The sequence below is a fragment of the Oryzias melastigma genome, linkage group LG12 (assembly GCF_002922805.2).
Source record: "Oryzias melastigma strain HK-1 linkage group LG12, ASM292280v2, whole genome shotgun sequence".
Taxonomy (NCBI): Eukaryota; Metazoa; Chordata; class Actinopteri; order Beloniformes; family Adrianichthyidae; genus Oryzias; species Oryzias melastigma.
Window position 1 is genome coordinate 7564648 of NC_050523.1, and position 26994 is coordinate 7591641.

General features: G+C 36.2%; 4 protein-coding genes across 11 annotated transcripts; 2 read left to right on the forward strand and 2 right to left on the reverse strand.

The window, feature by feature from the left end:
* Positions 1–84: 84 nt before the first annotated feature.
* spout1 (SPOUT domain containing methyltransferase 1) lies at positions 85–3682 on the forward strand. Its single transcript, XM_024299417.2, has 12 exons — positions 85–520; positions 593–632; positions 1515–1628; positions 1698–1857; positions 1930–2019; positions 2099–2148; positions 2233–2363; positions 2439–2511; positions 2611–2709; positions 2783–2885; positions 2958–3105; positions 3564–3682. The coding sequence occupies exons 1-12, from the start codon at positions 425–427 to the stop codon at positions 3618–3620; spliced, it is 1161 nt and encodes a 386-aa protein (XP_024155185.1). The 5' UTR covers positions 85–424; the 3' UTR covers positions 3621–3682.
* On the reverse strand, positions 3482–9845 carry st6galnac6 (ST6 (alpha-N-acetyl-neuraminyl-2,3-beta-galactosyl-1,3)-N-acetylgalactosaminide alpha-2,6-sialyltransferase 6). Of its 5 annotated transcripts, none has more exons than XM_036214460.1 (6): positions 9370–9845; positions 8130–8324; positions 6217–6629; positions 6031–6138; positions 5822–5951; positions 3482–3636 (listed from the first exon to the last, which is right to left on the reverse strand). In XM_036214460.1, exons 1-6 carry the CDS (start codon positions 9391–9393, stop codon positions 3580–3582), a joined length of 927 nt encoding a protein of 308 aa, XP_036070353.1. In that variant the 5' UTR covers positions 9394–9845; the 3' UTR covers positions 3482–3579. The 5 variants fall into 5 exon arrangements, with proteins under 5 accessions (XP_036070353.1, XP_024155186.1, XP_024155188.1 ...); XM_024299418.2 differs by lacking the exon at positions 3482–3636 and having other exon boundaries at positions 3681–5951; positions 9370–9424; positions 9546–9844; XM_024299420.2 differs by lacking the exon at positions 3482–3636 and having other exon boundaries at positions 3681–5951; positions 9370–9424; positions 9509–9844.
* Positions 9846–11737: 1892 nt separating this feature from the next.
* On the reverse strand, positions 11738–16986 carry st6galnac4 (ST6 (alpha-N-acetyl-neuraminyl-2,3-beta-galactosyl-1,3)-N-acetylgalactosaminide alpha-2,6-sialyltransferase 4). Of its 2 annotated transcripts, none has more exons than XM_036214461.1 (5): positions 16706–16986; positions 16462–16614; positions 15282–15691; positions 13134–13241; positions 11738–13049 (listed from the first exon to the last, which is right to left on the reverse strand). In XM_036214461.1, exons 1-5 carry the CDS (start codon positions 16715–16717, stop codon positions 12863–12865), a joined length of 870 nt encoding a protein of 289 aa, XP_036070354.1. In that variant the 5' UTR covers positions 16718–16986; the 3' UTR covers positions 11738–12862. The 2 variants fall into 2 exon arrangements, with proteins under 2 accessions (XP_036070354.1, XP_024155702.1); XM_024299934.2 differs by having other exon boundaries at positions 16462–16626; positions 16706–16985.
* A 1391-nt stretch (positions 16987–18377) lies between these two features.
* Positions 18378–26963, forward strand: miga2 (mitoguardin 2). Of its 3 annotated transcripts, none has more exons than XM_024299777.2 (16): positions 18378–18462; positions 19335–19506; positions 19581–19791; positions 19857–19972; positions 20062–20182; positions 21523–21650; positions 22387–22504; positions 22644–22750; positions 22873–22985; positions 23150–23222; positions 23664–23750; positions 23841–23939; positions 24747–24881; positions 25175–25228; positions 25312–25428; positions 25652–26963. In XM_024299777.2, the coding sequence occupies exons 2-16, from the start codon at positions 19411–19413 to the stop codon at positions 25850–25852; spliced, it is 1776 nt and encodes a 591-aa protein (XP_024155545.1). In that variant the 5' UTR covers positions 18378–18462; positions 19335–19410; the 3' UTR covers positions 25853–26963. The 3 variants fall into 3 exon arrangements, with proteins under 3 accessions (XP_024155545.1, XP_024155546.1, XP_036070355.1); XM_024299778.2 differs by having other exon boundaries at positions 18380–18499; XM_036214462.1 differs by having other exon boundaries at positions 18399–18531.
* Positions 26964–26994: the final 31 nt, after the last annotated feature.

A 26994-nucleotide genomic window follows, 5' to 3' on the forward strand; every position in this document is an offset into this window, starting at 1 on the left:
AAGACCCGTAGCATGATATTCTATTGTTTGCAGTGACCCGATCAAGGATATTTTAATAATAATAATAAAAAACGTTTTTTCGTTCAAATCGTCATTTTTATCATTCAAATCAGTAAAATACAATGAAATATATAATTTTGAATGACAAAAAATAAGATGACATATTTGAAATGACAGTAAGCAAATATTTATGCAAATTTTCTTAAAAATGGGCTGTGAACTTTGTTTCTGGTATTTTATAAATAAAGGTTTAGGTTAAAAAATATGTCAACATAGCACTTTATTGTGATATCTGACACTGATTGGTTTTGTCCCGACACTGTGTACTATTTCATGATATTGTTATCAAATATACATCTTCTTCTGGTGGAAAGCAAGTGTCTTTTATTTTTTTAGTGTAATATCTCTTTAAAGAAATGTTCAAATGCGAAAGGTCAACCCGGAAGTAAATAAGTCGCACGCGCTCGGGAACATGTCGCTGAACGGAACACCAAAAACCCCCAAACCTGGGGCTTTTAAGGTACAATTACTGTGTTTTTATACCCGTCAGAGTGTCTGTGAGCTGCGATGATGAACGTGGTATTTCTTACAGCCTGAAGAAAAGATTTGCTGGAGGAAAAGAAAGAACGAACGTGAGTGAAGCTCTCTGCTAATGGAAAACAAGCTAACAATTTTTAGCTGCGATGAGTAAAAACTGTATTTGCTGCTAGTTAAATAATAATAAAAACAATTAGGTTTACCAAATGCTAAATTAAATGACTTAAAACAAGTAGGCATTGCCTTGTATCATTAAACATAGTTAAGATAATAATTTTGTTATAACTTAGCAATAATGTGTTATTTTTATTTCTGACTTTTTTCGTTCACGTTTTAATTTATGTGTACCATTTGATTAAAAAAGAAATCTTTAGCATTACAGCTTCTTTTTCTTTTTTATATTTTATGCACATTGATGAAAAGATAAAAAAATGGACAGATATAAAAGTAAATATGAAAAAGTATTGATGTAAACAATGAATAATAAAATTAAAAATGCTCTTTGTCTTGAAGAAAAGACCCCCACAAAATTTTAGAGCTTTATTTTATTTTTATTTTTTAAACCTCTTAATTATGACTTATAAGCACAAAACCGATTAACTTAGAAAAATCCAACAATGTGATGAGAATGGCAGAATGAAGAATAGCTTACAATGAGTATTTTGTTTTGTTTTTATTCTTTTGTATCCAACTTTAATAATGCTTTAATGTCCCCATTTTTTTTTTGTTTTTTTGCTTTTTTTTTAAATACCATATACTTTTTGATGTGCACACTAACACTAAACAACTTTTTTTTTCTTTTCTTGCTAGAAGCCTAATACAGAATTATTAGAAAAAAAATGTTCTTCCTATGCAAATGAAATTCAAAACGTGTAGATTTGACCGCAAAACAATGATTGATTTAAACTAGTGTCTGATTACAGAATTCATACTTTACACACAGCATGTTTCTTAATGATCTCATTCCTCAATAACAGTCAAGGAGAGTAAAAAGAAGCGTAAAATGGCCAAACTCATAAAAAAGTTGGAAAAGGAGCAACAACAAGATTCTGCAGAGAACAGCAAACAGGAAGAAAGCCAAAACAACAAAGGTAATAACCTAATCATTGTATAGTGTGATCCAGGTCTCTTTGGGAAGTAAAACTGTCTGTTTTCTTGAGGTCGGGCTTACACAGTGAGTGTGGCGCTACCAGGGTCTGTCCTTGACAACGCTCAGTCCCCCGAACTCCGCACGTACTTGGCGGGACAGATCGCCCGAGCTTGCGCCGTGTTTTGTGTGGATGAAATCATCGTCTTTGATGAGCAAGACGAGGATGTAAAGTAAGTCTCCACATGAGAGTCTGAACATCTGAAACATCCAGGAAGCTGAAACGTTTTTTTTCTGTCACACAGAAGTGTTGAAGGAGATTTTAAAGGCGTCGGGAAAAAGGGGCAAGCTTGTATTCAGCTCGCACGAATTCTTCAGTATGTTGAATGTCCACAGTAAGTGCAGAAATCCATCAGTGTCATCTGTAGTTTTGTATGTTCTTATTGAAATCCCAGATTAACTTCCCTTGATCAGGTATCTTCGCAAATGGTTTTTCCCAGTCCATAAAGATTTACAATACGCAGGTATGTTTCTGGAAAAAGAACAATATTCTAATTTAAAAGCAGATGAGTTCAAAGGAAAAAAATGAATTATATTTTTGTTTTTAGGTTTGTTAAATCCTCTGGACAGTCCTCACCACATGAGGATAGACGAGGAGTCGGAATATCGCGAAGGTGTCGTTCTTAACAGACCGCCGAAACCAGGAAAAGGCTCATTAGTCAATTGTGGGATGAGAAAAGTGAGCCTAACTCTACAGAGAGCTCTGTTTTTATCTGCTTATTTGTAAACTCGTGCCAATTGTTGGTTTTTCTAGGAGGTTCGCATTGATAAGCAACTGCAGTCGGGATTACGAGTCACAGTGAAGCTTAATAAGACGCAGAATCAAGGTAGTTTATTTTTATTTTTATTATAAATCAGCTGCAACACTTGATATTTTGAAAATCATCAGTGAAACTTTGTGCCTTTTCTTTTTTGTTCCTCTTCAGAAAGTAAACTTTACAAAGGAGTTGTTGTGGCTCCACATGTGCCGAGAACAGAAGCCGGTCTCTACTGGGGTTACACGGTCCGGCTTGCTTCTTGCCTCAGTGGGTTCACCGCCATCTTAACCGATTTCTTTCCGAGTCAGAACCCTCACCCCGCTTGCTTCTGTAACCACAGGTGCAGTTTTCACTGAGGGTCCCCATCAAGGAGGATACGATCTGACGGTTGGAACCTCGGAGAGAGGCAACACCGTGGAACAAACCACGCTGTCGCCATTCAAGTAAGATCAGAACCGATGCGACGACCTGGTTCTGTTTCAGTTTGAACTCCAGGAACTGCTGTGCATCTCTAGGCATCTGTTGGTGGTTTTTGGAGGTCTTCATGGTTTGGAAGCGAGCGTTGATGCAGACCAGAACCTGGATGTGACTGACCCCAGTCTCTTATTTGACCTTTATCTCAACACGTGTCCCGGTCAGGGCAGCAGGACGATCAGAACCGAGGTGAGAATAAACTTTATTTAAAGACCCATTCTGACGAAAATCATGCTTTTGGAGTTTTAAAGATGTTCTTGTAGCTTTTTTTTATAATGGAGGACAAATGTGAAAAAATAAGATCAAAATTGAATTTCTTAGTATTTCTCTATTCAAATTGTTGAAAAAAAGAGCTTACTTGTTATGTAGAAAATGTGCTGAACACTAGCTCTCAGTAACGGTGAGGGGGCGGAGTTGCTCTGCGCCAATGATCCCGCCCACAACTCTGAGGCAAATTTCTAATGAACTCCATCCGCTCTGTAGAAACTTTGTCCTAAAAAACAGCTTTATTTTGGCTAAAAACGGCACAATTATAATTAAAAGACCACTGGGAACGCTTTTACAACAGATCAATCAAAGTGTGTTTTTAAGAAGTTTTCCTTGAATTCCGGCTGTGCTGCTAAACCGTCTCTTTCTGTCATCAACAGGAGGCCATCCTGATTTCTATGGCAACGTTGCAGCCGAAGATCGCAGCTGCTTTCTGAGATATTTTTCCATCAACTGTGAAACAAAATAGCTGTAAATAAACAATCATTCCTCTCAAGTATTTCGTTGGAGTAATTTATTATTCATATATGCACTTTGGAACATCATCTTGTTTTTAAAGCACTCGGTTGATAAATGATCAATGCTGTTGATTAACATTCCCTCTGTTTCTACATATCTGCACAAAGTGTATGCTTTCAAATACAAACCCACATGCTTTAAACTTCATGTTTTTAAATAACCAGCACAGAAATCTTAAATGCAGCACAAAGAGAACAAACGTAACGTGGAGATTCTGAATTTAAAGTTTCATTTTTCTGGGTTGGTTAGTTGAAAAGCTTCTGCTGCTTCTTCCAGACTGATTATAATAATAATAATAACATCTGATTGTCTTCATGATGCAGTCTCATTCCAGTTGCATGCATCTGATAGTACAAAGTACAATTTGTGTCGAGGTAATGTGAATCATTGTGTGGCAATTAACAGAGAGGCATCTTTTATACAACAGCCATGCAGATCCTTCATTATAAAACATTACAGCTAGCTTTGTGTTTTGAGCTTCTAACTGCGTTTCACTGACAGGAGAGTCAGTTATGCTTCACAGCTATGAAATGTGTATATCTGTCATTATTCTCGGCTTTTAAATCCACAAAAATAGTTACTTTATAGTGATAATGGAGTCCTACAGTCACCACGGTTTTTTCTGTTCAGCACAAACGAAATCACAGCAGTAGACTGTTGGCATGTGCGACACGTAAATGTAAAAGGCAACACGGTATCAAACAAAATATACTTTTGCCTCCAACTTAAGAGTTTTAGACACTGATGGACTACAGTTTATGGCACCAAGAAACAACTTTTGCTTTTAACCCCTTCACGCTGAATGTTGCTAAATAACAACAAAACATACTTTTTATATTATTGTAAATAATTGCAGAAAAGAAGGGGTTAAATTAAATCCAAATTCCCTCACTAATCACTATTTTGGGCATTTGCTATTTTGTCTGAGTGTCTGAATTAACAATTCTGAAATTCAGCGCTCTGGAAATTTCCCAGAAGTCTATGCGAAAAACTTGTGTACATCAATAGTCACTAGACTGGCAAATATAGACCACAATGCATTGTGCTTGAATGATTTGTCATTTGAAAAAAAAAAAAAGATTTTGATTTATTTTTATAAATATTCCAAGTTTTCATCATCAGGACACTGTAGAGCTTTTTTTACTTCTTACTTTTAGAAATTGGTGACACCATCATTTGGTGTATTAAAAAAAGTAGTTTGCATTGTATTAGAATTGCTTTTAAAATCACATTTTTATAGGCCCGCATGTCAAAATCTGTCAGGGTTTAGCTAGGGAGTAGCGAGGGAATTTGGACATAGCCCCAGAGTACGTTACAGTGCATCTGCTGGATTTTACCCACAATCCTTTTCTGGGTTCTGCAATAGCTGTTAGCAAAACTCATTGGCACAAAAACAAGGAAAACCAGCTGATTGCAATTGGACTCAAACACTGATCCTGCAGCAAATGTGCTTCATCAACAGCCAATGAAAAGAAGAGGATGGAACACAGGAAGTAGAATTAAAAGAACAGGAAGTAGGGGACTGTCACAATAATGAGAAACACTAGGAACAAACTTGGACCACAGAAATAAGAGATCGTCTATGAGCGGCTGTATGTCTTTTATAAGGTCGGCTGCTGTGTCTTTTGGGGAGGGGGGGCTCCCCAAATCAACACCTAGACATCGTATGGATTCTGGCTCAGGCTGTAGGATCATGGGATCTTTGCTATGGAGTGCTTACAAATTAAAAACTACATTAATAAGCATTCATAGGCCACTTAACATCCTATTAAAGGTACTTGCTGATATAATATACCGATTATGTGTCCATACATCATAAAAAATAATATAAATATGTAGAAAATTCTTAAAATTTATTTTTCTATTTACAAAACTGTTTTGTCTAACAGCTCCCACAACGCAGCAAAAACAAAAACTGGCGCAAGATCCAACATCCTTCCGCCTTCTTAAAATCCCTTTTTGTAGATATTTTTTAACGTTTTCTAATCTTTGAAAATCACCCACAACTTGTTTAGCTCTGATAGAGCGTCAGGCTCCGCCTCTAGTCCTGGTGTTCCTCCTCTCACCATTTGGGATGCGTAAATGTGATGTTGTACTGCTTGGCCCAGCGTGCAAACACCTGTTTCTCTGTGATAAAGCGATGGTGGTTTCCTCGTCGGCCGCCCTCGTTCTGTATGTACATCACGCATTCGTCACCCCCTCTTGGTTTGTAGTAGTGGTACGGCAATTTCTTAGCTCCGTTGTTTTTTCTAGAGGAAGATTTGAGATGTGATGGACTGAAACAGTTTGTCATTTTTTATACAGCAGGAGCTCCATCCTTGTACTCACCCACAATAATTGGGCGGAACCATCCCGTATACTTTGATGTTGTCACATAGTTCAACGGCGATGACCATTGTGAACCAGCCAGTGCTCAACCATGAATGAGATTTTTGCCTTAAAAACAGAAAAAGATCCGTAGAAAATAAAAGTGATATTTTCTAAAACGACAACAGCGGAGTCTTTAACACTCACCGATCTCGTCCTGTCTCTCTTTGAAACAGATGATCAAATTTGCGCATCTTGTTTGGCGAAATGCTGAAAAAAGTCAAGTTTCTGTAAGTCATGCTGACCCTCTGGATCAGCCGGTAGAGCGTCCCTTTGGCGTCCTTCCCGATCTTATTCGGCGGTCCCCAGAAGATGATGGTGGAGTTACTCCCCAGGTTCTGAAGGAAATCGTTGGGCCTTCGGACCACCCTGAACACGCTGGCGTGAGCGACGACCCTCAGCGTGGTCCGGTTCCCGACATCAGAGCCGTACCCCGAGGTGGGGGCGTCGTTCATGCGAATGACGCACTCGGTTTGGTCGATCTCATTTCCTGCTTGAGTGCCGAGGACGTGGCTGGAGCTCGTTATCAGAGCACAGTTGTGACAGTGAAGGCTGAGAGTCTGGAAAAGTAAACATTTAGTGCTCAGGAGCAAATATTTACCGATGACAAACGTCTACAGAAAGAAATGCAGAAAAAGAAAAGACGTTTTTGATGCAAGAGGAGTTAAATTTTAACTTCAATCTAAAATTATATTTAAAAACAAAAAGAGAGACTGGTGTAACCAGGAAGTTTAGAAATGAGATATAATACAGGTCACATGATTGTGCGATTAAATATTTAATTTTTTCAAATTAAAGCTCAAAACTTCCTGAAATGCAACATTGAATGAAATTATGTTAGTATAACAGTCTTCTGTTAAAAAATATGGATTAGTTTCCCCAGAATGCCTTTTTTTATTGTATTTTTTATATTACTCATGATGATTGTTGTATTATAAACTCTTCATTGTGTAATAAATAAATAATAAATACAGGAGTTATAAGAATTATGTCTATTAAACATTTCTATTGATTTTTTTTGTTTTTACCAAATTCAATGAATTAATTTGCCTTTGAACACATTTCAACACATATTAAAAACTTTTTTTTCATAATTTTAAAAGTACAACGGAGTATTTGGGCCACCAAAAATAAAAATTAACAGTACGAGATTAAAATTCATTTATGTACAATATACTGATAATAATAATTTGATTTTGAGTCATCAAAAGGTTCATAATTTAGTTGTTTTTGACAAAAAAAAAGGGAAATAAAGCTTAACAAGATGCTCCACATCTTTCATTTTTAAGGACGGCTCTGATAAACAGACAATTTTGGTCTTTTATTGCTAATTTATGACTTTTATTCTTGTAAATTTACAACCTTTTTCACATAAATGTATGACTTTTTTCCTCGTTAATTTATGACTTTTGCTTGTAAATTTAAAACTTTTTTTCTCGTAGATGTAATACTTCTTTCTCAATTTAAAGTCACAAAAATACGTACATTTACAGCAAAAAAATTTCGCCTATGACTTTTAAGGTCCATAAATGGACAACTGCAAATTGCAACTGTAGTGTAGCGTGTACCGATGCCTTAACAGTTTTGCAAGAATTGGGTAAACTAAATCAAACCTTCTATTTGTCACATAGTGTATTACATTTTTGTGTTTTTTTCTGTTATTCTCAAACTCGACAAAAGCTTATCATCTTTCTACAGTCAAGTTTGTTCACTTAATTTGTTAGGTGGAGTCGTGTGCTTCCAAAATGGCGATAACAGAGCAAGAAAACGCGACAAAGGTCAATCCTGAGGGGATAATTGTTTTTGGGAGGAAAGTTCAGACTCCAAAACTATCATTAAGTCCTGACACATTAGGAGAGTCAAACTTTTATTCTCCAAACATTCTGCGAGGATTTACCCACTGCAGCAATAATAGACACCAGCCCTTCTCTGCTATTTATAGGAACATATCTTGTTACAAACGTTACAGATTCTGAATGCAAACTTAACAGAGTGAATAAAATGTGCATTTCTGGTCACACTGAAGCTCCAGAATTCACAGTGTTTGTTGTGAGACATACTTTGTTTCCGTAGAGTGGCACATAGTCGTCCTTCCCACTCCACCTTTTGAGGTCAGTGGTTTTGAGGGCGTGGTTTTCTGCCACATGGAAGGGAGGGTAGATGGCTTCCGGGCTGTTGTTGGAGCCGTAAAGAATGAGGAGCATCATCAGAATGAGGATGGCAACAAAGATGGCCAAACTGTGGCTTCTTTGACCCTGAAAAGAAAAGGACATTTCTTTATTTTTAGGAAAATATGACACAAAAATATAATAATATCACAATAAACTTGACCCACTTTTATTTTTTTAACTCACTAAATTTTTATTATTTTATTGTTGTAATCAGTGGACTTGGTTTTGAATTATATCAAAAATATATAATTATCCAGTATTTTTTTATATAACAAGAATAAATAACAAGAATAATGAATGTCTATTATTATGGTAATAATATAATAATAAGAAACTTTATTTGTATAGCACCTTTCAAGGTATAATAAATTCAAACCTGGTTGTCAATGTTTTACTAAAAGGTCCAAAGATCATGTTACAACTAAAGGAAGTTTTGATTTTTTAATTTATTTACTTAGTTCTTTGTGTGAATTCCATGTTAGATTAATAGTAGAGAAAGTCAAAACAAACATATTTTTCTGTTTTTGTTCACTTGTTCTATACTTTTACTAAGAATCACAAGTATTTTTTGTTATAATAAAGTAAAGGAACAATATATGGTTGTTTAGTTAGAAAATACTTATCTCTTCAGTCATAAAATGTTAAAGATAACAAAAAAGGATTATATATTTCTCCAAAGTACCTCTGTCATTAAACTATATGAGGTTTTCTCAAAAGAAATAATAATAAAAAATGTAAAATTATAAATCCAACAATACTAAAGTTTGTTTAAAAATATGTAATAAAATATTTATATGATAGTATAAGTTGTTTTTGCTTTGAAAAATACAGAATTTTATTTTATTTAAACATTTTCAATACAATTACAAATAAATTTTGTAGTTTAAAGCAAAAGGGGATAAACAAACGATTGAAAAACACATAAAAACATAATTTAAATAAGAAATTGTGGTGAAACTATAGAATAAATATTTAAATTGACATATTTTCAGGTTTTCTTTGATAATCAAAATGATAGTTCTAACAGAGTGCATGTATTTCCTCGTGCAACATCAAACCTTTTCCTTTTAACTCCCTGAAGAATCGGTTTAATCTTTTCTAAAACACAATTTAATTGTAAATAAATTACCTTTCCACTGAGCTTGATCCCCATGCTTCCAGATCAAACGTGTCCGTCATCACACCTGACAGGAGAAACACGGGAATCATTTATGAGGCCGTTTGCTTCCTGAATTTCCGCGCGTTCGCGGTTCTTAACGGGGACACACATGTAACGATCAGAGAGGCTCAGATGTCGTTACACACCGGACGCCGCTGACAGTCAAAGCTCGGAAAATGTCAACATTAGGTTAGAAACACCATCTTGCGCATCCGTCTATCGTCCGTCGCTGCTGTTTCTCTCGCTCTCTCTCTCTTTTCCCGTATTTTTCTCCGTTTTTCAGCACAAACCCGGTTGTTGTTGAAGCGTAGCTCTTAAACGTGTCGGCGTGTTTGAAGGGCAGTGCGCGTCCGTGCAGCTTTTGACGGTTTGAGGCGTCCGTCCGTCCGCGCGCGTGACGGTTCCCTCATTCTTCTCGTCCCCCCCATCTTCCTGCGCCACTGGGTGACGTCACGGCGGGTTCCTGACTGCAGCCGAGCAGCAGCAAAACTTTCACCTGTCCAGCTCTTACGCCGTTTTCACCTAGAAAAACGACCAAATCATTCATTAAAACAATTTTTTAAGAGTATTTAAAAATATTCATCTTATGCCATGAAGTGGAGTAGCATTTTTTTGCAGTGTAGTCAAAGACATGAACTGGATATAGACTCTTACTTTTTTTTACACTTTAAAAGTTTCAATCAAGAGTGATAACAAAAAATAAGATCTTTATTTATTAAAAACAAACAACTGTTTAATATTTATGTTATTTAATATGTAGGAAATCTGGCCAGTCAAGAAATGCACTGAGAAAAAGAAAAAATAAATAATTTTATTTTATGCTTTAAAATGTTTACGTTATAAAGAGACATCTGCTCATTTACACATGCATTATTCGTCATAATGTAAAGTATATGAAAAATGCTGTTTATTAAAAGGATGCCAATGAGCTCTTGGCAAATCTTCATTACATCCATAGATCAGATTCTTAAAAAAAAAAATAGGAGGAGACTCCTGGTGATTAAAAAAAATCTTATTTCTTATGAATTGTGGCAAATTCTGATTCATAACAAATTTTATTTAAGAAATTTTGATCCATAAAGAAGTCTACATGACCACAGCAGTGTTTCTGTCAAGACAAAAATAAACCCCATCCATTAGAAATAAGAATTGGTTTGGGAATAAAAATAACTCTACTCTAATAACTTTTTTTGGCTATTATAATAAAAATAAAACTGTCTAACAGAAGTTTCTTAACTTCAGTTTTACTTCTGGATGACAGATAAAAATGTATTTATCATTTTGCTGAACAAAAGGGTCCTGCTCTACAGAGCCCTCATATCATATCACAGCTTTGGCTCCACCTGATTTGATAAAGAGGACCTGACTGGTGCTCTTGTGCTATCTGAGGACACCGCCCAAAGAGATGTCTAAAGGCACAGACCAAAGAGGTGTCTAAGGGCACCAATCATAGAGCCTTCTAAGGGCACAGACCAAAGAGCTGTCTAAGGGCACCGCCCAAAGTGATGTCTAAGGGCACCAATCATAGAGCTGTCTAAGGGCACCGACCAAAGAGGTTTCTAAAGCCACCGACCAAAGAGCTGTCTAAGGGCACCAGGGGACAAGATGCACATTTAGAATACAATAAAATAAGCAATCATGTGAATAGACCAACTATTATTAGAGAATGGAATGAATACAGGATCACTGATCATCTCCACCTGGGCCTCCATGGAAAATCTCACCTGGTGGGGAACAAATTATCTTAAGAATAGCAAGGAAACAGCCAAGAACTGCACAAAGGGAACTTTTCAATGACCTGAAGAGAGCTAGGACAACATAACGTTAGTATTAGTAAGCTTTGGGTAACCTCATGTCACAAATATATCGCCCGTGCAACCAAGGAAGGGCTACCTAAAAGACAATTTAAGGTTCTGGAGTTGCCTAACTGTCTCTGAACCTCAATCCAATAGAGAATCTTTGGAGGCAGTTTTAAAATTAACGTTGTCCAGACACTGCTCTAAAAGCATTACAGCTCTTGAGAAGATCTGCATGGACCAAAATATGAGCTACAGCGCATACAATCATACTGAAGACCTACACTAAGCAATTGACCTCTGTTATTGACAAACAGAACTGACCAAATGCTTTTTTTCCCTACACCTTTATGGACAATAATTAAAAAAAAAATCAATCTTGGATTTTTTTAAGGTATTTTGTCCCCTATAGGTGACCATTAAGACCTCTAAATTGGAAATCTTTGGAGATTGGAGGTTTAGAAGAAATGTACCATATCTTAAAGTAATTACAGGAGGTCTGTGGTGAGTAACTGTTGCAACATCATGCTCAAAAACACAACAAAGTTAGAGGTTCATCTTTGGATGATGTTTATTGTAAATACATAACAATACAGCAAGATATTTAGCTAAAAAAACAAATAATGACACACTTCCTTTTAGTATTCTAAGTTTTGGCTCATCTAACATCATTTAAAGTCAAAATCACAGATGTAAATGGGAGCTTTGAACTCAAAGGAGAAGGGAGCTTGTCTCTAAATTACCTTCAAACACAAAAAAATGTCGTTCAGGTTCAAGTCGACATTTACAATTGTGTTTTGCGGAGCGCAGACGCAGATTACTTCCAGCAGCAAAACCACCAGTGCAAATACAGTTACATTTCTTTGGATTGAATGAGATGTTGTAACTGAGAAGGCAACGCTGTTTTCAAATGTTAGGAGGCAAAGAAATCAAGGACACTTGAAGATGAGAAAAGTGAAAGTATTAGGGCCACCACAAAATATGAAAATAAAGTCAAAATTTTATTGATTTTATTGTTTGCAACATAAATTAATCAAATTACGTCTTTGTTTGAACATTTCAAAAGCTAAATTTGATATTTTCCAAAAGGCATGAGTTTATCATTGTAAAACTTTAACTATTTGAAGCAAAAATTGATCTTGTAAACTCCCAAATTTCCTTTTCATTATTCTACCACTTTCATTTAGTCAAATTTGTAAATGTTTCTTATAACTTTACAACTTTATTTTATATGTTTTATGATTGCCCTAATACCCCGTTATACAGTTTGCCCTTTACCCTAAAAATAAAATGTCTTGTTTCACTCACACGTTCAGTCTGTTGAGTTATGACATTTTCCACACAAAAATACTAAATGCATTAAAGTTCTGGATTTAAATCTGCCTCATATAAAAGAAAATTTAGTCAAGCACTGAGAATCTATCAGCTGATTCTTTGATGAATTAGCATGCTAACATTCCAGACATTAAATGCTAGTAGCAGCCCTGTACAACAGAATCAAAAGAATAAAGGTGCAGTACTGTAGCTTTAAATGACACAGGCAGGTTAAAGTAAGGCACAGAGACTAAAGAAACTTTGTTTTAGCCGTTGGTAAGCTTCAATATGAGCTCTGTAAAAGTCTTTTTTAATGGTTGTGTTTCTAAGCAGGTAATAAAAGTCTTTGACCCTCAAAGGTTCCAGGATGGATGTTTAAACTGGATATTGTGCCGCGTTGCCCATCTGGCGTAGATGAGCTTCTCAGTGATGAAACGGTGTCCGCCGCGCCGCGTGCTCTCGTGAACTTGGTACATCCTGCACTCGCTGACTCGGTTTTGCTCGTAGTAGTGGTACGGAACGACACTGCGATTGGCTCGACTGCAGGGAGGAGCAATAAATGAATAAATAAAAGGGAAGGTGAAGGTTTTCTGAAGGAGCAGAGATGGAAACCTGCTGTCTCACCTGCAGTGGTTGTTGTCGATCATTCCGAACACGGTGATGCTGTCACACATGTCCATGGCCAGAATCATGGTGAAGAACCCAGTGCTGAGGAACGCTCCTGTTTTCCTCCTGTTGGTTTGTTAATAAAGGTAATCAGAAACCCATTTTTCAAAAAAAAAAAAAATCAAATCGTCACTTTTTCTACTTTCTTGACCAATAAGTAAAGCTAACACTGAAAGTTAGACATTACATTGATGCAAACATATTAATAAAGTTCAAAAGTAAAAGAAGTATAACAAAATAAAACTACACAAGATCTGAGTATCCAACTGGTTCAAATGCTTTGATGCAAAAAAAATTAAAGATATAAAAGAAAAAAATCAAATACTACTTCTATCATTTGGCCCAGAAAATTAATTTTCTCCTGTAAAATTGGTTGTCGCTCAAAAGCATCAAGAAAGTTTTTGCTTAAATACTCAAGGATCAATCATTGGAATCCAATCAGATCAGAGCTTCTTTAAATAAAACTTGAGGTTTTATTTTTCTTTAACCTTTATTTAATCTCTTTTTTGTGTAAAATTACACCTTAAGTTTGGGTTTAAGTCAATAATAGTGGCTGCATAGGGTAGGATATTAAATGGTTGAACAAAAATTAACACATGAATAGTTTGCTATCTAGAAAATTGTAACTATTTAATACTAAAAAAAAATGAGTGTACGCGTCTCAAAAAAAAATAAAGGTTTTGGTTTTCCAGATGATAAAACAGTCATAACAAATGTCAGGATTTTGAGTCTGCATTTAGAAATGCATCTAAATCTGATTTCTTTTTACATAGTTAATTTTAGAAGCTTTTTTTGGCCGTGTTGTGTAGCTATTCATTTATTGGCCCTCACTTAAAATCCTGTCATTTCTGACAAAAAGAGACAAAAATATTTAGTTTTTTTTTAACTGAACATTTGTTCAAAGTGGCTCAATTAAACCAAATTCACTATTTGATCATTAATATTTGTTAGTTCTACATTTTCATAAATGCTATGACTTAATTGTTGATTTAATTCAAGAAAGAAAAACATCAAACATTTTCTCTGGCTTACAAGAAGGCAAATATACTGTCCATTTTTGATGTCTCAAAACAAAAAGACCAAAACATTTTATTTCAAATTGTGAAGCGTGCATCAAAACTAAAACATTCCACATATTCCTATTATAATGATAGAGTTCAGAGAAAAACTCCGACCATCAGGGCGCCGTGACAGAAACCCCAGACTTGTTGATAAAACCAGATGAAGGTTTTTACAGTAGGATAGGATGATTCTGATATGAAAACTTTGTTGCGTCTATAACTGCCAACCAAAAATTCCTGCTGATTACTTATTTCACTATTTTTTTTATATCTTATTTTGTAAATTTGTCTTCTTTTTGCACATAAAAAGCTACCTTGGATGGACAAGAAATGTTAAATTAAATAAAAATTGTGTTTCATATGGAATTATGCAAACATTAGCAAAGAGTAATTTGCAACTACAACCACAAGGTGGCAGTATAAAGCCAAACCAAACCACTATGAATAAACCAAAGAACAAGAACAACATACACTTTTGATATGGCCAGTTACTTGTCCAGTGTCCTGGATTTTAAAGTAATTCTGATACACACTCACTGTTTTTTTTTATTTTTAAAGGGAAATATGATGTCATACATTTGCAAAAGTAAAGACCTCATAAATATGAACATTTTACAAAGACTTGGATTTATTAATTTAAGATTGTGTTCTGATGATGAAAACTTGAATGATTCATAAATAAATAAATAAATTTACATACTATTTTCAGATGAAAAACTGTAAGAATGCAATGCATTGTGGTCTATATTTGAAAATGTAGCGAGCATCGATGCACACTGGTTTCTGGGAAACTTTTAGGTTGATGGATTTTGTAATTGTAGGTTCAGACAGGCTCAAAAAATGGCAAACGTTAGATTAAATGTCCTTAATAATAAAAATAATAATATAAAAAGAGTTATTCTTCTCCCTTGTTATCTTTTAACTCTGAATTAAGCTGCAAAGTAAACTTTTTGTTTTTGAACAAAGAGAAAGGTTTTTAAACAATTGTTCTTTAAAGTCAAATTAAACTCTAATATTTCTTAATTGGAAACATTAAAAACAGTACCTGTTTTTCCCCGTTTCATTCTGGAACACATTATCACAGTCTTCCATCTTCTCCCTAGTTATGGCATAGATTTTGGCTTTTGGATACTTGGCAGCCATTTTCAGGAGAAGGTTAAAGACGGGTCCTTTGCCGTCCTGTCTCATGTTCCTCTCAGGACCCCAAACGACGTAGGTGGTGTCTGCTTCCTGCCGGAAGTAATACTGCTCGTTTTTCACGAGCAGGGGCACGCTGGTGTGAGAAACGACCCGGACACTGGTGCGGCCCCCCACGTCTTTCTCGAACCCGCGGGTGGGCGCGTTGTTCATGCGGATCACGCAACCGATTTGGTCGATCTCCTCTCCAGCGTTAGCATAAAGCATCTGACCGGAGCTGGAGACCAAGGCACAGCTGTCACAGTGAATGTCCAGAAACTATTAGGAAGGAAAAACAAAAACAAAAGCTTAAATTAAATCAAGAATTGGCTCAATAAACAGAATTAATAATGTACGAAAGAGCAAAATTACCCACGTATATTATGCATATTTCACATATTAGAAAAGGCTAGTGTGAACTATCCTGTCTGCAACGCATTCAGGTTTGCTCATAAGTTTACATACCCGATGATTTTTTTCTCAAATCATGCACACAAGCTGATTCAAAAGGGTTTGAATGACAGCTAAAGTTAACTATCTTCACCTAGGACTCGTCTGTCTGTTATCCATGGGTGGGCACAAAAGGTTTTGGAGTTTCTGGACTCCCTACAGATCCTTGCATCCAAGTCATGGGGGAAGCTAAGGAGCTGTCAAAAGATCTATGGGAAAAGGTGACTGAACTGTACAAAACAAGAAAGACATAGAAGAAGATATCCAAGGATCTGAGAATGCCTATTATCAGCGTACTTTCAAAACCACAAGGCGACCTTTCATTGGTTCCAACAGAACAAGGTGAAGGTTCTGAAGTGGCCTCAATACCTCAATATTATTGAGCCACTTTGGGGAGATCTCAAACAGTCAGTTCAAACAAAAAAGCTCTAGAGTTTAAATGAACTTTTAAATAGGGTGAGTTGGGAAGTTTCTGCTGTCATTATGATTTTAAAAATGTTGACACTTATGAGCATATTTGTATAGCATCTGGTGCAATTAAAAAGAAAGCAAAAATTACTATATATATAGCAAGCCAGAGCAGAAATACTTCCTCGCACCTGGGATTTGCCATCAGTGCGGATCCTCTTGTAGCCTCTGAGCCCGGTGTTCTGCCCTGTTCCATACTCGGCGTCCCGCACGATCAAATGTCCGAACCACAACAGCAGCAGAAGGCTCAGGCAGAGCAGGCAGATCCAGCGTCGCCGGAACATCTGCACGCGCGGCTGAAAAGAGGCCGCGAGGACGGTTAAAACTTGGCGTTTTCGAATGAGGCTTTTCCACCGAGGCTCGAGTTGTTCCTACCTGAGCTTTCATGTTTCCTGGCTTCCCCCCGGCATTTTTTTACCTGCCTTGTTTGTCCGTGGACGAAGAAGAAGCTGCGAGACTGCCATCTTTACATTCATACGCTGAGGTTTCGCCTCACTTGTTTGTACTAAGTGAATTTTGTTTTGATTAAATACATTATTTTCATTATTACTGTGTATTACCGCACGTTTACATCAATTATCAACTATCGTTTTACTGTTCAACCATGTCTTTTTCGAAAATGCTACATGACGCATAAAAAGGAAACTAACAAACAGCATCCGGGTTTTATTTTCACAATAAAATTGCCGTCAGCATCAAATATAAATGTAAAACACACACACACACACACACACACACACACACCCACACGCAAACAGTTAAATCTTTTAGAAATATTAAGACCAATATGTTTTACATCGATGTTTAGAAAAATAAATGGACAAATTATTTTACGTGGAACCAATGACTCATTGAGCGGTACCCATAGACTGTAAAAATAATTATTCTTATGTACAGTCTATGGCGGTACCGTAGTTCATCTGAGAGGTGAAATGGCTTTTATTTTGAAAGATATCTGCCCAAACCGGACATGTTAATAATGCGATACTTCCTTCGTGGACTTTATTATTATTATTATTATTTAATAATAATAATAAAAAAGTACATTGCATTTTAAAAAAAAGTTTTTATTGTATTCTTCAAGCTTTGAAATAAAATAATAATAATAATATATGTAGTGCGATATTAGAAAAAATATTAAAAATATTGTATTATTTATAAATAACTTTTTTCTACATTTTTTACTGGTAAGTTAATGCTTTTATAAAGATAATCACTTTGTTATCATGAATATTTTTTCAATGTGTTGTTAAATAAAGTATTTTATTACGAATGCCCCAAATGTACAAATGTAGCCTGTTATTCTCTAGTCTTATTGTAAGAACAAACATAAAAATGAAAAATGTTAAAGCTTTTATTCATCCAGATAAACCTTATTTTTTAAGTAAAAGTTTTGAACAGTGTCAATGTATCTTCTAAATTAGATTTTATATGTATAAAGTGATTAGTGCATATATGTAAGTGTACAGGCATATACGTGTATATACATTTGTGTACGGGTGTTTACATATATATGGGTCTTTTTTTTTTTCCTCCATGTGTGTATGCCGTTTTTCTTTTTTTGTGACTTTTTCCTTTGTTGAGACAAAGTAAGTTAATAGGCTTGAGTAGCATTATTTAAATTAGCTAAGAGGGTGGGATTAAATAAGTTTTTCTAACTTCCTCCCACCCCTTTTTGAACACTATATCATGTGTGTACTTGTTCTTTTGGTTACTCTTTTGTTTCCTGTTTGAATGTTTTATTGTTTTAATAGTGTTCAAAATAAACTGAAAACTGAAACTGAGTATGCCATCTAAAAATACATTTTGAGGTTCTACTAAACATGACACTTGCATTTTTATTTATTTATCTTATAATGTGTTCACCAAGCTTGGAAACTTTTAGCATTTTTAATTAGATCTTTATTATTTTGGAGAAGAACAATGGCAACCAAATGAATGGGATTTTTTTTAAGAAACTGTCTCGCCCTTTGTCCATCCGATTGGTTAGTTGGAAGAGAAACACAATACGATTGGTTAATTTTAACGTCAGTACGTACGTGCTTCTAGTGCCCCGCCCCTTAATAAAACATACAGTGCGGCTTATCCTGACGGTGACACGGGAATGTCCTCTGACGTCTTGTGCGCTCCGGGTATGTGAGAAGGATTATCTTATTAGTTGAACGTAAGGTGAGCTGAACACAAAGCCGTCGCCGAAGCCCGTGAGTTGTCAGCTCAAAGCTCCACAGTCACGTCTGGCTGACTTTGTGATGCTATGATGTTAACTGACAGATCGTGTTGGGCCAGGCGGGCTAGCATTAGCATGTTTTACAGTGGGGGTTCTTAAGTGATGCTAATTTAGATATTTACCCTAAAAGAACGTTTTAAAAACATATGTTAGCCAAATGTTGTCTTTATTCTAAATGAAAAAGGATTTCAATAGCGTAAATTGAAGGCCTCGAGTTCTCGAACGGCAGGAAAACCTAGCTTTTCGTTCAACGCATTCCCAGCTAGCTGTTTATCTAGTTTTAGATACTGTTCTTGTCATAGACAGTCTAATACAAAACTTATTCTTATACAGTCAATGGTTCTTGTCTGAAACACATTTTCAGTATTTCATTCAATGTTATAACTGGTTGGTAAAGTATCTTGTGAAAGATACAGGCTGATCCACTCTAGTTTTATCTCTTTATTTTTTAAATAAAAATTGAATTATTAAAAAAAAGTTTTTACAAGCTTTGATTGTGCAGGAGCAAAGATAAAAAAATACAGTCATAACTATTTGCATTGTACTATTTGCAGGTTTTATTCAAAATATCTAAATATCTCTTTGAGATTGATGAATCCAGCCACTATATTTGTCTTTTTTTTATTTTTATTTTTATTGTTTTCGCTATTTTGTGGTGTTATAATTTTAACAGCTAACAAACAAATCAAAAGGTCACATTTCTATTATCTGTTAGAGCATGTGGCTCCAAATCCCCATCCAGGAGTGGATGACTGCAAAATGTGTTTAATCCAACAGCTGAGGGGAACTCTCACTTTGGGTTGATGTGAAAGACTTTGAAGAACTTCTCCCTGGAGGCTTTTCCAATCTCGACATGTCTCTCAAACAATCAGAGGGCGTGTCCATCGCCCAGGCTTTGGCTATGACTGTAGCTGAGATACCAGTCTTTCTGTATTCCACATTTGGGCAGGTTAGTATTAAATGAAGCACTAATTTTGTAATTAAAAACAGACTTTAATTTCATTCTCATTCTTCCTCTTCTAGTCGATATTTTCCCAGCTAAAGCTTTCCCCAAGTTTGAAGAAAGTCCTGTTTGCTACAGCCCTCGGCAGTGTGGCTTTAGCTCTTACTGCCCATCAGCTGAAAAGGCGAGGGAGAAAAAGGAAGCAGGCAGCACAAGCGAAGGAAGGCCAGAGAGTAGTGGGAATACCTGAAGCGCTGCTGAAGACAGGAAGACCATCATCGTTAAAAAGAGGTGTGTACACTAATGCTAGACTTTTTCTGGGTGCATTTTCCCAGCATCTTTCATTTTTGTTTCAGGTCCATTTACTGGTCGACAAATGATGAGCCCCAGCTCCCGTAGCAACGACACCATGAGTGGTATTTCCTCCCTGGCTCCCAGCAAACACTCCAGCTCCTCACATAGCCTGGCATCTGTCAGTTTAGTTATTTCTGTTTATCATCAAATGAGCATACCTTTTGTTTCACGGTCATCTGTTTTAAACTGCTGATATTTCTTTCGTAGACTCGAGTCCCAAATTCTCCAAACCAGTCCGCTAATCCACTCACCCCCTTGGAGGCCCAGTTGGTGATGGAAGAAACGGGGACAGTAGAAGATGCAAACGCAGAAAACCTGTATTTGATGGGTAAGTAATGACTATTAGTTCAGATTTCTTAAATTAATATTCATTAAGATCAAAACCACTTTGTTTTAAATCCATATCAGTCCTTGAACTTAAGAAGTTTGAAAATGTGGTTATCTTCTTAGATATTCTGCACTAGACTAATAGGAAGGTTGAAGGACTTTATTTCTGGATGCATTTGTCAAGTAAATACAAACTAAAGCTCATCTCATATTTTAAATAAGCTGCATCTAAATATAAACAACTGAGACATTTTTTAAAGATTTATCATGATTTTTGATTAAATAACTGGTACTTAATGACTAAAACCATCAAGTTTGGGACTATTTCTTCTCATTAACATCAAGTTAAATTTGTCTTGCTTTAGTTTCTAACTTGTTTTATCTCAAATTTATTGTGTGTAATCTTTTGGGCAATTTATGGCATCATTTGCCAAATAAATATTTGTCATCAAAGCAATGAAAGCCCACCAGTAGCATCTTTATAACAAGATATTTGGATCAAGAATCTTGGCGAGTAAAGTTAAACCTTTTTAAATTAAAACACACTTTTAATTGGATAATAAAACAGAGTTTTATGTTTATATTGTTTATTGTTCTTGTTACTTCTTTTTTTTCTCTAAAGGTCTTGCCTTTTTCCAGGTCACAGTTGTAAATATGAACGTTGTTCTTAATCTGTTCTGCCTGAATAAATAAAGGTCATATAAATACATAGTAAAATTATATTATTCTTTAATGAAAAGTAACTTTTGACTTTGTTTTTCCTTTTTAATATTTATATTCAAGAGATGATATAAGAAGACATTTTCTATTTAATCAAAAAAGCAAACAGTAGGTAATATTACGTAGGATCTTGGTCTAAAAAAATTACAAAATAAAAGCGTCATTGTGTAAGATCAACAAAGTAGGAGGTTGTGTTTCTGCAAAAACAGACTGGAACAACAGCAAATGAACAATGTTTTTTTTTAAATAATTTTCTAAAGTTCTCTGCAAAATAAATTAGTACATTTTTAATAATCTATGGGTAGAAAAACCTAATTTGAGTGCATATTTAGGCTATTTTTCAAATGTCTACATTGAGTTTTACATTTTAATCTTATTGCCAAAATCATGTTCTGTTTTCTCAAAAAAATCTGATTTTACTGTCAAAACTTCAACATTTCTGTATTTAAATGTTGCATAATAAATGTTTCCTTTAATCTGGCCTTTTACTCTGTTTGCATCTGAACTCCTGTGAAGCAAATTACAAAAAATATCCAAAACTGACAAATACAACACACATATATTTATGATAAGAGTTACTGCTTTTACTAATTTTAAGACATTTTACTTCCCCCCCACTAGGGATGGAGCTGTTTGAGGAAGCGCTACGAAAATGGGAGCAAGCCCTTAACATTCGTCATCACACCCAGTCAACCTCCAGCAACAACAGCCTCGCCCTGCAGGGGGCGGCATGCAGTGAATCTCCCACGGTAATCATAGAATGACCATCAGTCCTATTCCGTGCTGTTCTTTAGCCTTTCAGAGTAAACTATATCCATAAATTTGATAATATTTTATCTTTTGGACACTAAAAAACAAATTATTTATGAAATATGAGTTATTTTCATGAACTCTTTTCCTACCCGGAAGTAAGACGACTCAATCTCTGAGGCTCCGCCTTTTTTCTCCATGTGAGTGCCGCCCATTTCATGATGTCAACCTAGAGCCGGCCATGGCAGCGTCTGTGTTTCGCCCATGAAAACAAACGACATCCGAACTTTGCAAAGATGGATGTGCAAATTGTCCATATAAAATGAAAGCGTTTTACCGAACACCGCTAGCCCAGCCAAAAAATGGGTGTCTGTGTTAGCCTGGGGCGCAACTGGTAGCGCAGACTCTTCCTGGAAGGGGCTGTTCCTCACCTGTATACGTCATTGTAAAGACCCCCTTGTTTTTTTGGGTTGGGAGGGGCTAGAGCTCAGAACCCATGATTGTAGAGGAAAGAGATGCGTGAATGGATCAAAATACCTTTTTAGGGTTATTTTTCATGAGGAATTAACATTATAACACACTAAAAGCTCAAAAAACTTGATTTTGCATGAAATAGGCCCTTTAATTTTCCAACAAAAATTCTATTCTATTTGAAGTTTAGTTGCCAAACGTTGACTTGTGTACCTTAAAGATTTAAAGTTTCACAAAATTAATTTTTTTTCCCCTTTGTTTCAGGCTGAAACACATAACAAAGTGTTAGCTGAGAAGCTGGAGACGCTGCTGCACAGGGCGTACCACCTGCAGGAGGATTTCGGCAGCGGCATCCCTACAGACAGTGTGCTGGCAGAATTCGGTGAGAAAACTGTGACTGTAAAGATTGTGTCTTTATTTACTTTATCAGTCAAAAGTAAAATAACTCAAGTGAAAAAGGTCAAGGACTGCTGAGTCATTTTGAGGACCCTGTGTTCACATATAGTTATGTTTTCTCTTAGAGAGTGAAGGGACTCTTATCCTGCCACAAGTGGAGAGTTTCTACAGACTGCAAGATGACGACGCGACCACCGTTAGCTCTGATGACTCCTTTTTCTCAGCTGCAGAGGTGATTCATCTGCTCTAAAGATGATCAGATTACAATAATATTACACCAGGATTTGGGATTACATATGCATGCTGTGCTAGATATTGCATTCCTATAAAATAAATATTTGTTTTTCGATGCAGATCTTTGATAACATGACTCTAGACGAGCTCTACCCGCCCATGAGGCCGGCAGCTCTTTATGAAGAAGCCTTAACTCTGGTCCATGAAGGCAAAGTCCCGTATAGATCTCTGAGGTGATTATGATGCTGATTGGTGCTTAAAGAAGCTAAGCTTCATGTGATTATTTGAATACTTTTTCAAATATGAGACTTCTGCCTCCTAGTGGTCAAATTTGTCCTTATATTTTTTTTGTCAAAGAGGTTGTTTAGTTTTTTAAATGTCGTTTTCTCTTTAATAGAACTGAATTGCTTGAATGTTACGGTGACCAAGACTTCCTCGCCAAGCTTCACTGTGTGAGACAAGCATTCCAGGTCTGTCCTTTGTGTAAAAACCTCATTTGCAAGACATTTGTTCAAAGTTTCAAACCTAAATTATAAAGAATTTTCCTGTCTTTTAAATGTAATCGCTATCGGGATGCATTTTAACTGTGATGTATGTGTGAACTGTATTTTTTGGAGAGGGAAAAACAAGTGTTTGCTCAACAGAACGACGAGTTTGCTGATTCAAATATCACTCTGCAGCTGTGTACTCGGGCAAAAAAACTCCAAGAAAGAAGGCAACATTTTAAAGTGCTTTCATTCGGTATAAAAGTGTTTCATTTTTTAGCCACATTTAATCCTGTCTTCTGCATCCTTTTCTCTGCCTTTATTACGTCCGTACATCTGCTTTTTGGGCTCTGGTTCAAACATCTCCTAGCATAAACTGTTTTTCAAGTATAATAAATAAATACAACTTTTTTTTTCTTCTTTCAGGTCCTTTTGCTAGATGAAAGTCACCGCACATTTTTTATGGAGACCGGGAAGCAGATGATTGTCGGGTTGATGGTAAAGGCAAACAAGGTGAGACAATAAATGAATGCAGTTTTATCTTAAATAGATAGAAATACTTGTTTCTTAGACATCAGTTGATTTATTTATTTTTTTAACCAGAGCCCCAAAGCGTTTCTGGAAAGCTATGAAGACATGCTGCTTTACACTCAGAGGGAGGAAACGTGGCCCGTTACAAAGATGGAGCTGGACGGTCGAGGGGTGAGTTCTGTTCAAGTTCTATGCTTTCTTACCTAATGAAAGCAGTAAAATGGACAGTGGCTGAGAAAGTTGGTTTTATATTCTCTAACCTGCAGCAGAAAAATGTGTTGCTCACAAAATAACTTTAACATAAAAGGACAAACAGTTTGGCTGTCGGAGTTCTACTCTCACACACTCGAATGAATGCTTTCCTGCAGAAACAATGCTGTTTTTTGCTTATTAAATCTTTAATAACATTTGTTACTTTCCTGCAGGCTCAGATATTTCACTTGTTTACAGTAAAACTGGGTGAAAAAGAACATTTACTTCTTTGCAAATGTTAAGATTTTTTTAGTATTTAAAAACCCACTCCAATGAAAATATTGTTTTTGGTGTTTTTGAAATGCATTTATAAAGAAAATAAATCTTACATTTGCCTTTCTAAGTATTTCTTGATTCAAATGGTTGTAAGTTAGGAGCAGATGAAAAAAAAGATGTTGAAAAAATAAATTATTTGTGACGTAGAAAAGCTCCATTTTGATTAATCCACACGCAGACAAGTAGATTCATTTGTTTTCCTTGTCTGAGCTGGCATCAGGCTGGATAGCTCTAATATTGCTCGCCATTTTTTGTTGCACTGGTAAGCTAGCAGGAGAGCGTGTAAACAGAGAGCTACCCCCAACTTGAAGATGAATTTCTGATGAGCTGCTGTTGCTCACTTTTAAAATTGATCAAAAGATGATTTCAATGGGAGATACTGTATATCTGCCGCTGTCTTGGATAAAACTGTTCAGAAAAATGATGGACATCCTCCTGTGTTCTCTGCAGGTGGTGTGCATGAACTTTTTCGACATTGTGTTAGATTTCATCCTAATGGATGCGTTTGAAGATCTCGAGTGCCCTCCCTCTTCTGTCGTGGCCGTGCTGAGGAACCGCTGGCTGTCTGACAGCTTTAAAGAGACGGTAAGTGGATGAAGCATTACCACGAAAAGATCTATTGCTGTTTTTTATTGATTTTACTGCTTAAGAATGGGGATTTCCAATTTAAACAGAAAGCGCACAGATATGTAAAATAAAACAAAATATAGCATCAGCTAAACGGAAAAAACACAATAACAGTGCACTTTTCATTTGATAGAGATTGTTCATAATTTAGGTTAATTTATTTTCCTTTTTTGTCTCGCCAATGATTAACAATATATTTTATTCAGCTGAGGAGAGATTTGTTCGATAACAGAGTTGTGTGTTTTTGTCAGGCTCTGGCAACGGCTTGCTGGTCTGTCCTAAAAGCAAAAAGGCGTCTTCTTATGGTTAGTTACAATTGAACGTTTAAAGTTTTCTTAACATAAACATGTGAGACTATCATCATGTGCTTGTCATGATTTTTCCACAGGTTCCGGATGGGTTCATCTCCCACTTTTATGCCATATCGGAACATGTTAGCCCGGTCTTAGCGTTTGGGTTTTTGGGGCCTCGTCAGCATCTGAGTGACGTTTGCACGATTTTCAAAGTAAGTAACTGCAATATTCCTCACATACTTACCCACTTATTGTATTGCAAATAGAATAAATATATATATATATATATATACTGTATATATGTATATACTATCCATTCAGCTACTTGTAGGTTGCAGCTTTTAGCAGCAGATGTCACTAAGTCCTGTCACATATGTGAAATATAATCTTTGAGACATATCATTCTAAAAAAAATGTGTTTATTCCCTCTTGTAGCAACAGATCGTCCAGTACCTTAAGGACATGTTTGATCACGACAAGGTCCGCTTCACCTCAGTGCAGTGTCTGGCTGAGGACATCCTGAAGCTTTCCCACAGGAGGAGTGAGATCCTACTGGGGTACCTGGGCATAGACAGCCTTCTAGATCTGAACGGTGCCCTCCCCAGAGGCATCGAGGCCTCCCCAGGTGCCAGCTAGGGTCTTCATTTGGCTAACATGTATGGAGGACAAGGAAAAAAGCAACTCTTGGACTTTACAAGTGTGGATTCCAGCTTCTGTGATGCGCCGAGAACCGGCATCATTCGTCTGCGTTCGCCCGACTCCTCTGCTGCTCCGGTCCTGGTACGAATGAGTGAAGCCGTTCGGATCACGTGATCCCACCCTTCCCTTTTGTTGCTGCTTTGTTGCATCTCGAGAATGCAGACCATAATCATACATAATCGCAGACGTGTGAGGACTTGCCTCTGCCTTGTTGAGTAATTGTAAGAAAAACAAGTCACTTCCAACTTCAGCCTTCTGCAACCGCCCTTCACGAGACCAGCCTTTAACGTGTTTATCATGGAAGCAGATGGAATTCATTAGTTCTCCCTTTTAAAAAAATAGACATGTTTTATACTGTTAACGGAAGGAAATGTGTTAAATTGATCAAATTATTAAGTTTCATGTACAAATGAAGGTTCGGTTTTCCCTCTTAGATGCTTTGTTTTTTTCTATTTTGATATCATTTTAAAGAAAAATCTGTTTGAAGGAACACCTGAGACAGTCTCCCAGCAGACTCAGAAGGTGATATGTACCTTGAAATACGTCAATGTGTTCAACTTCTGGGCTTAAATTCTCCAACTTGCTGTGATTTAAATGGGACCTCTTTTCTACCTCTGAGGTTTTAAAGAGCATCCTTTATAACTGAAGTCAATATCTGTTTTTTTTTATGTCACTTCAACCCATTTAATGTTTATTGAAACTTCACGTGAAGACATTTGCTTGTGCAGGTTGTCAATGTTTTCATCAAGTTGTCTGGTTAAAAAAAAGAAAAGGAAATCTGTGCAGCATTTTCAAATTCATTGGAAACGCCTTACTTAATGGAGACAGTCTTGACCTAAAACGCCTGATTATATTTAATTTACATTCTTTAATGCTTTTTTTTGTCTCTCTGTAAAAAAGACTGAAATATTTTATGTTTGAACATATCATATAGTCAATGTTCAGCACAAATGATTAGATTTTGTTTTTTTTATTCTGAAATGGTGCCATCTAGTATTTACCGCAAATAAGGGAATTCTTGATACATTAAAATAAGTAGTGAAGGCCAGTTGGAGAGTTTGACTCATCGAAACGCTCAA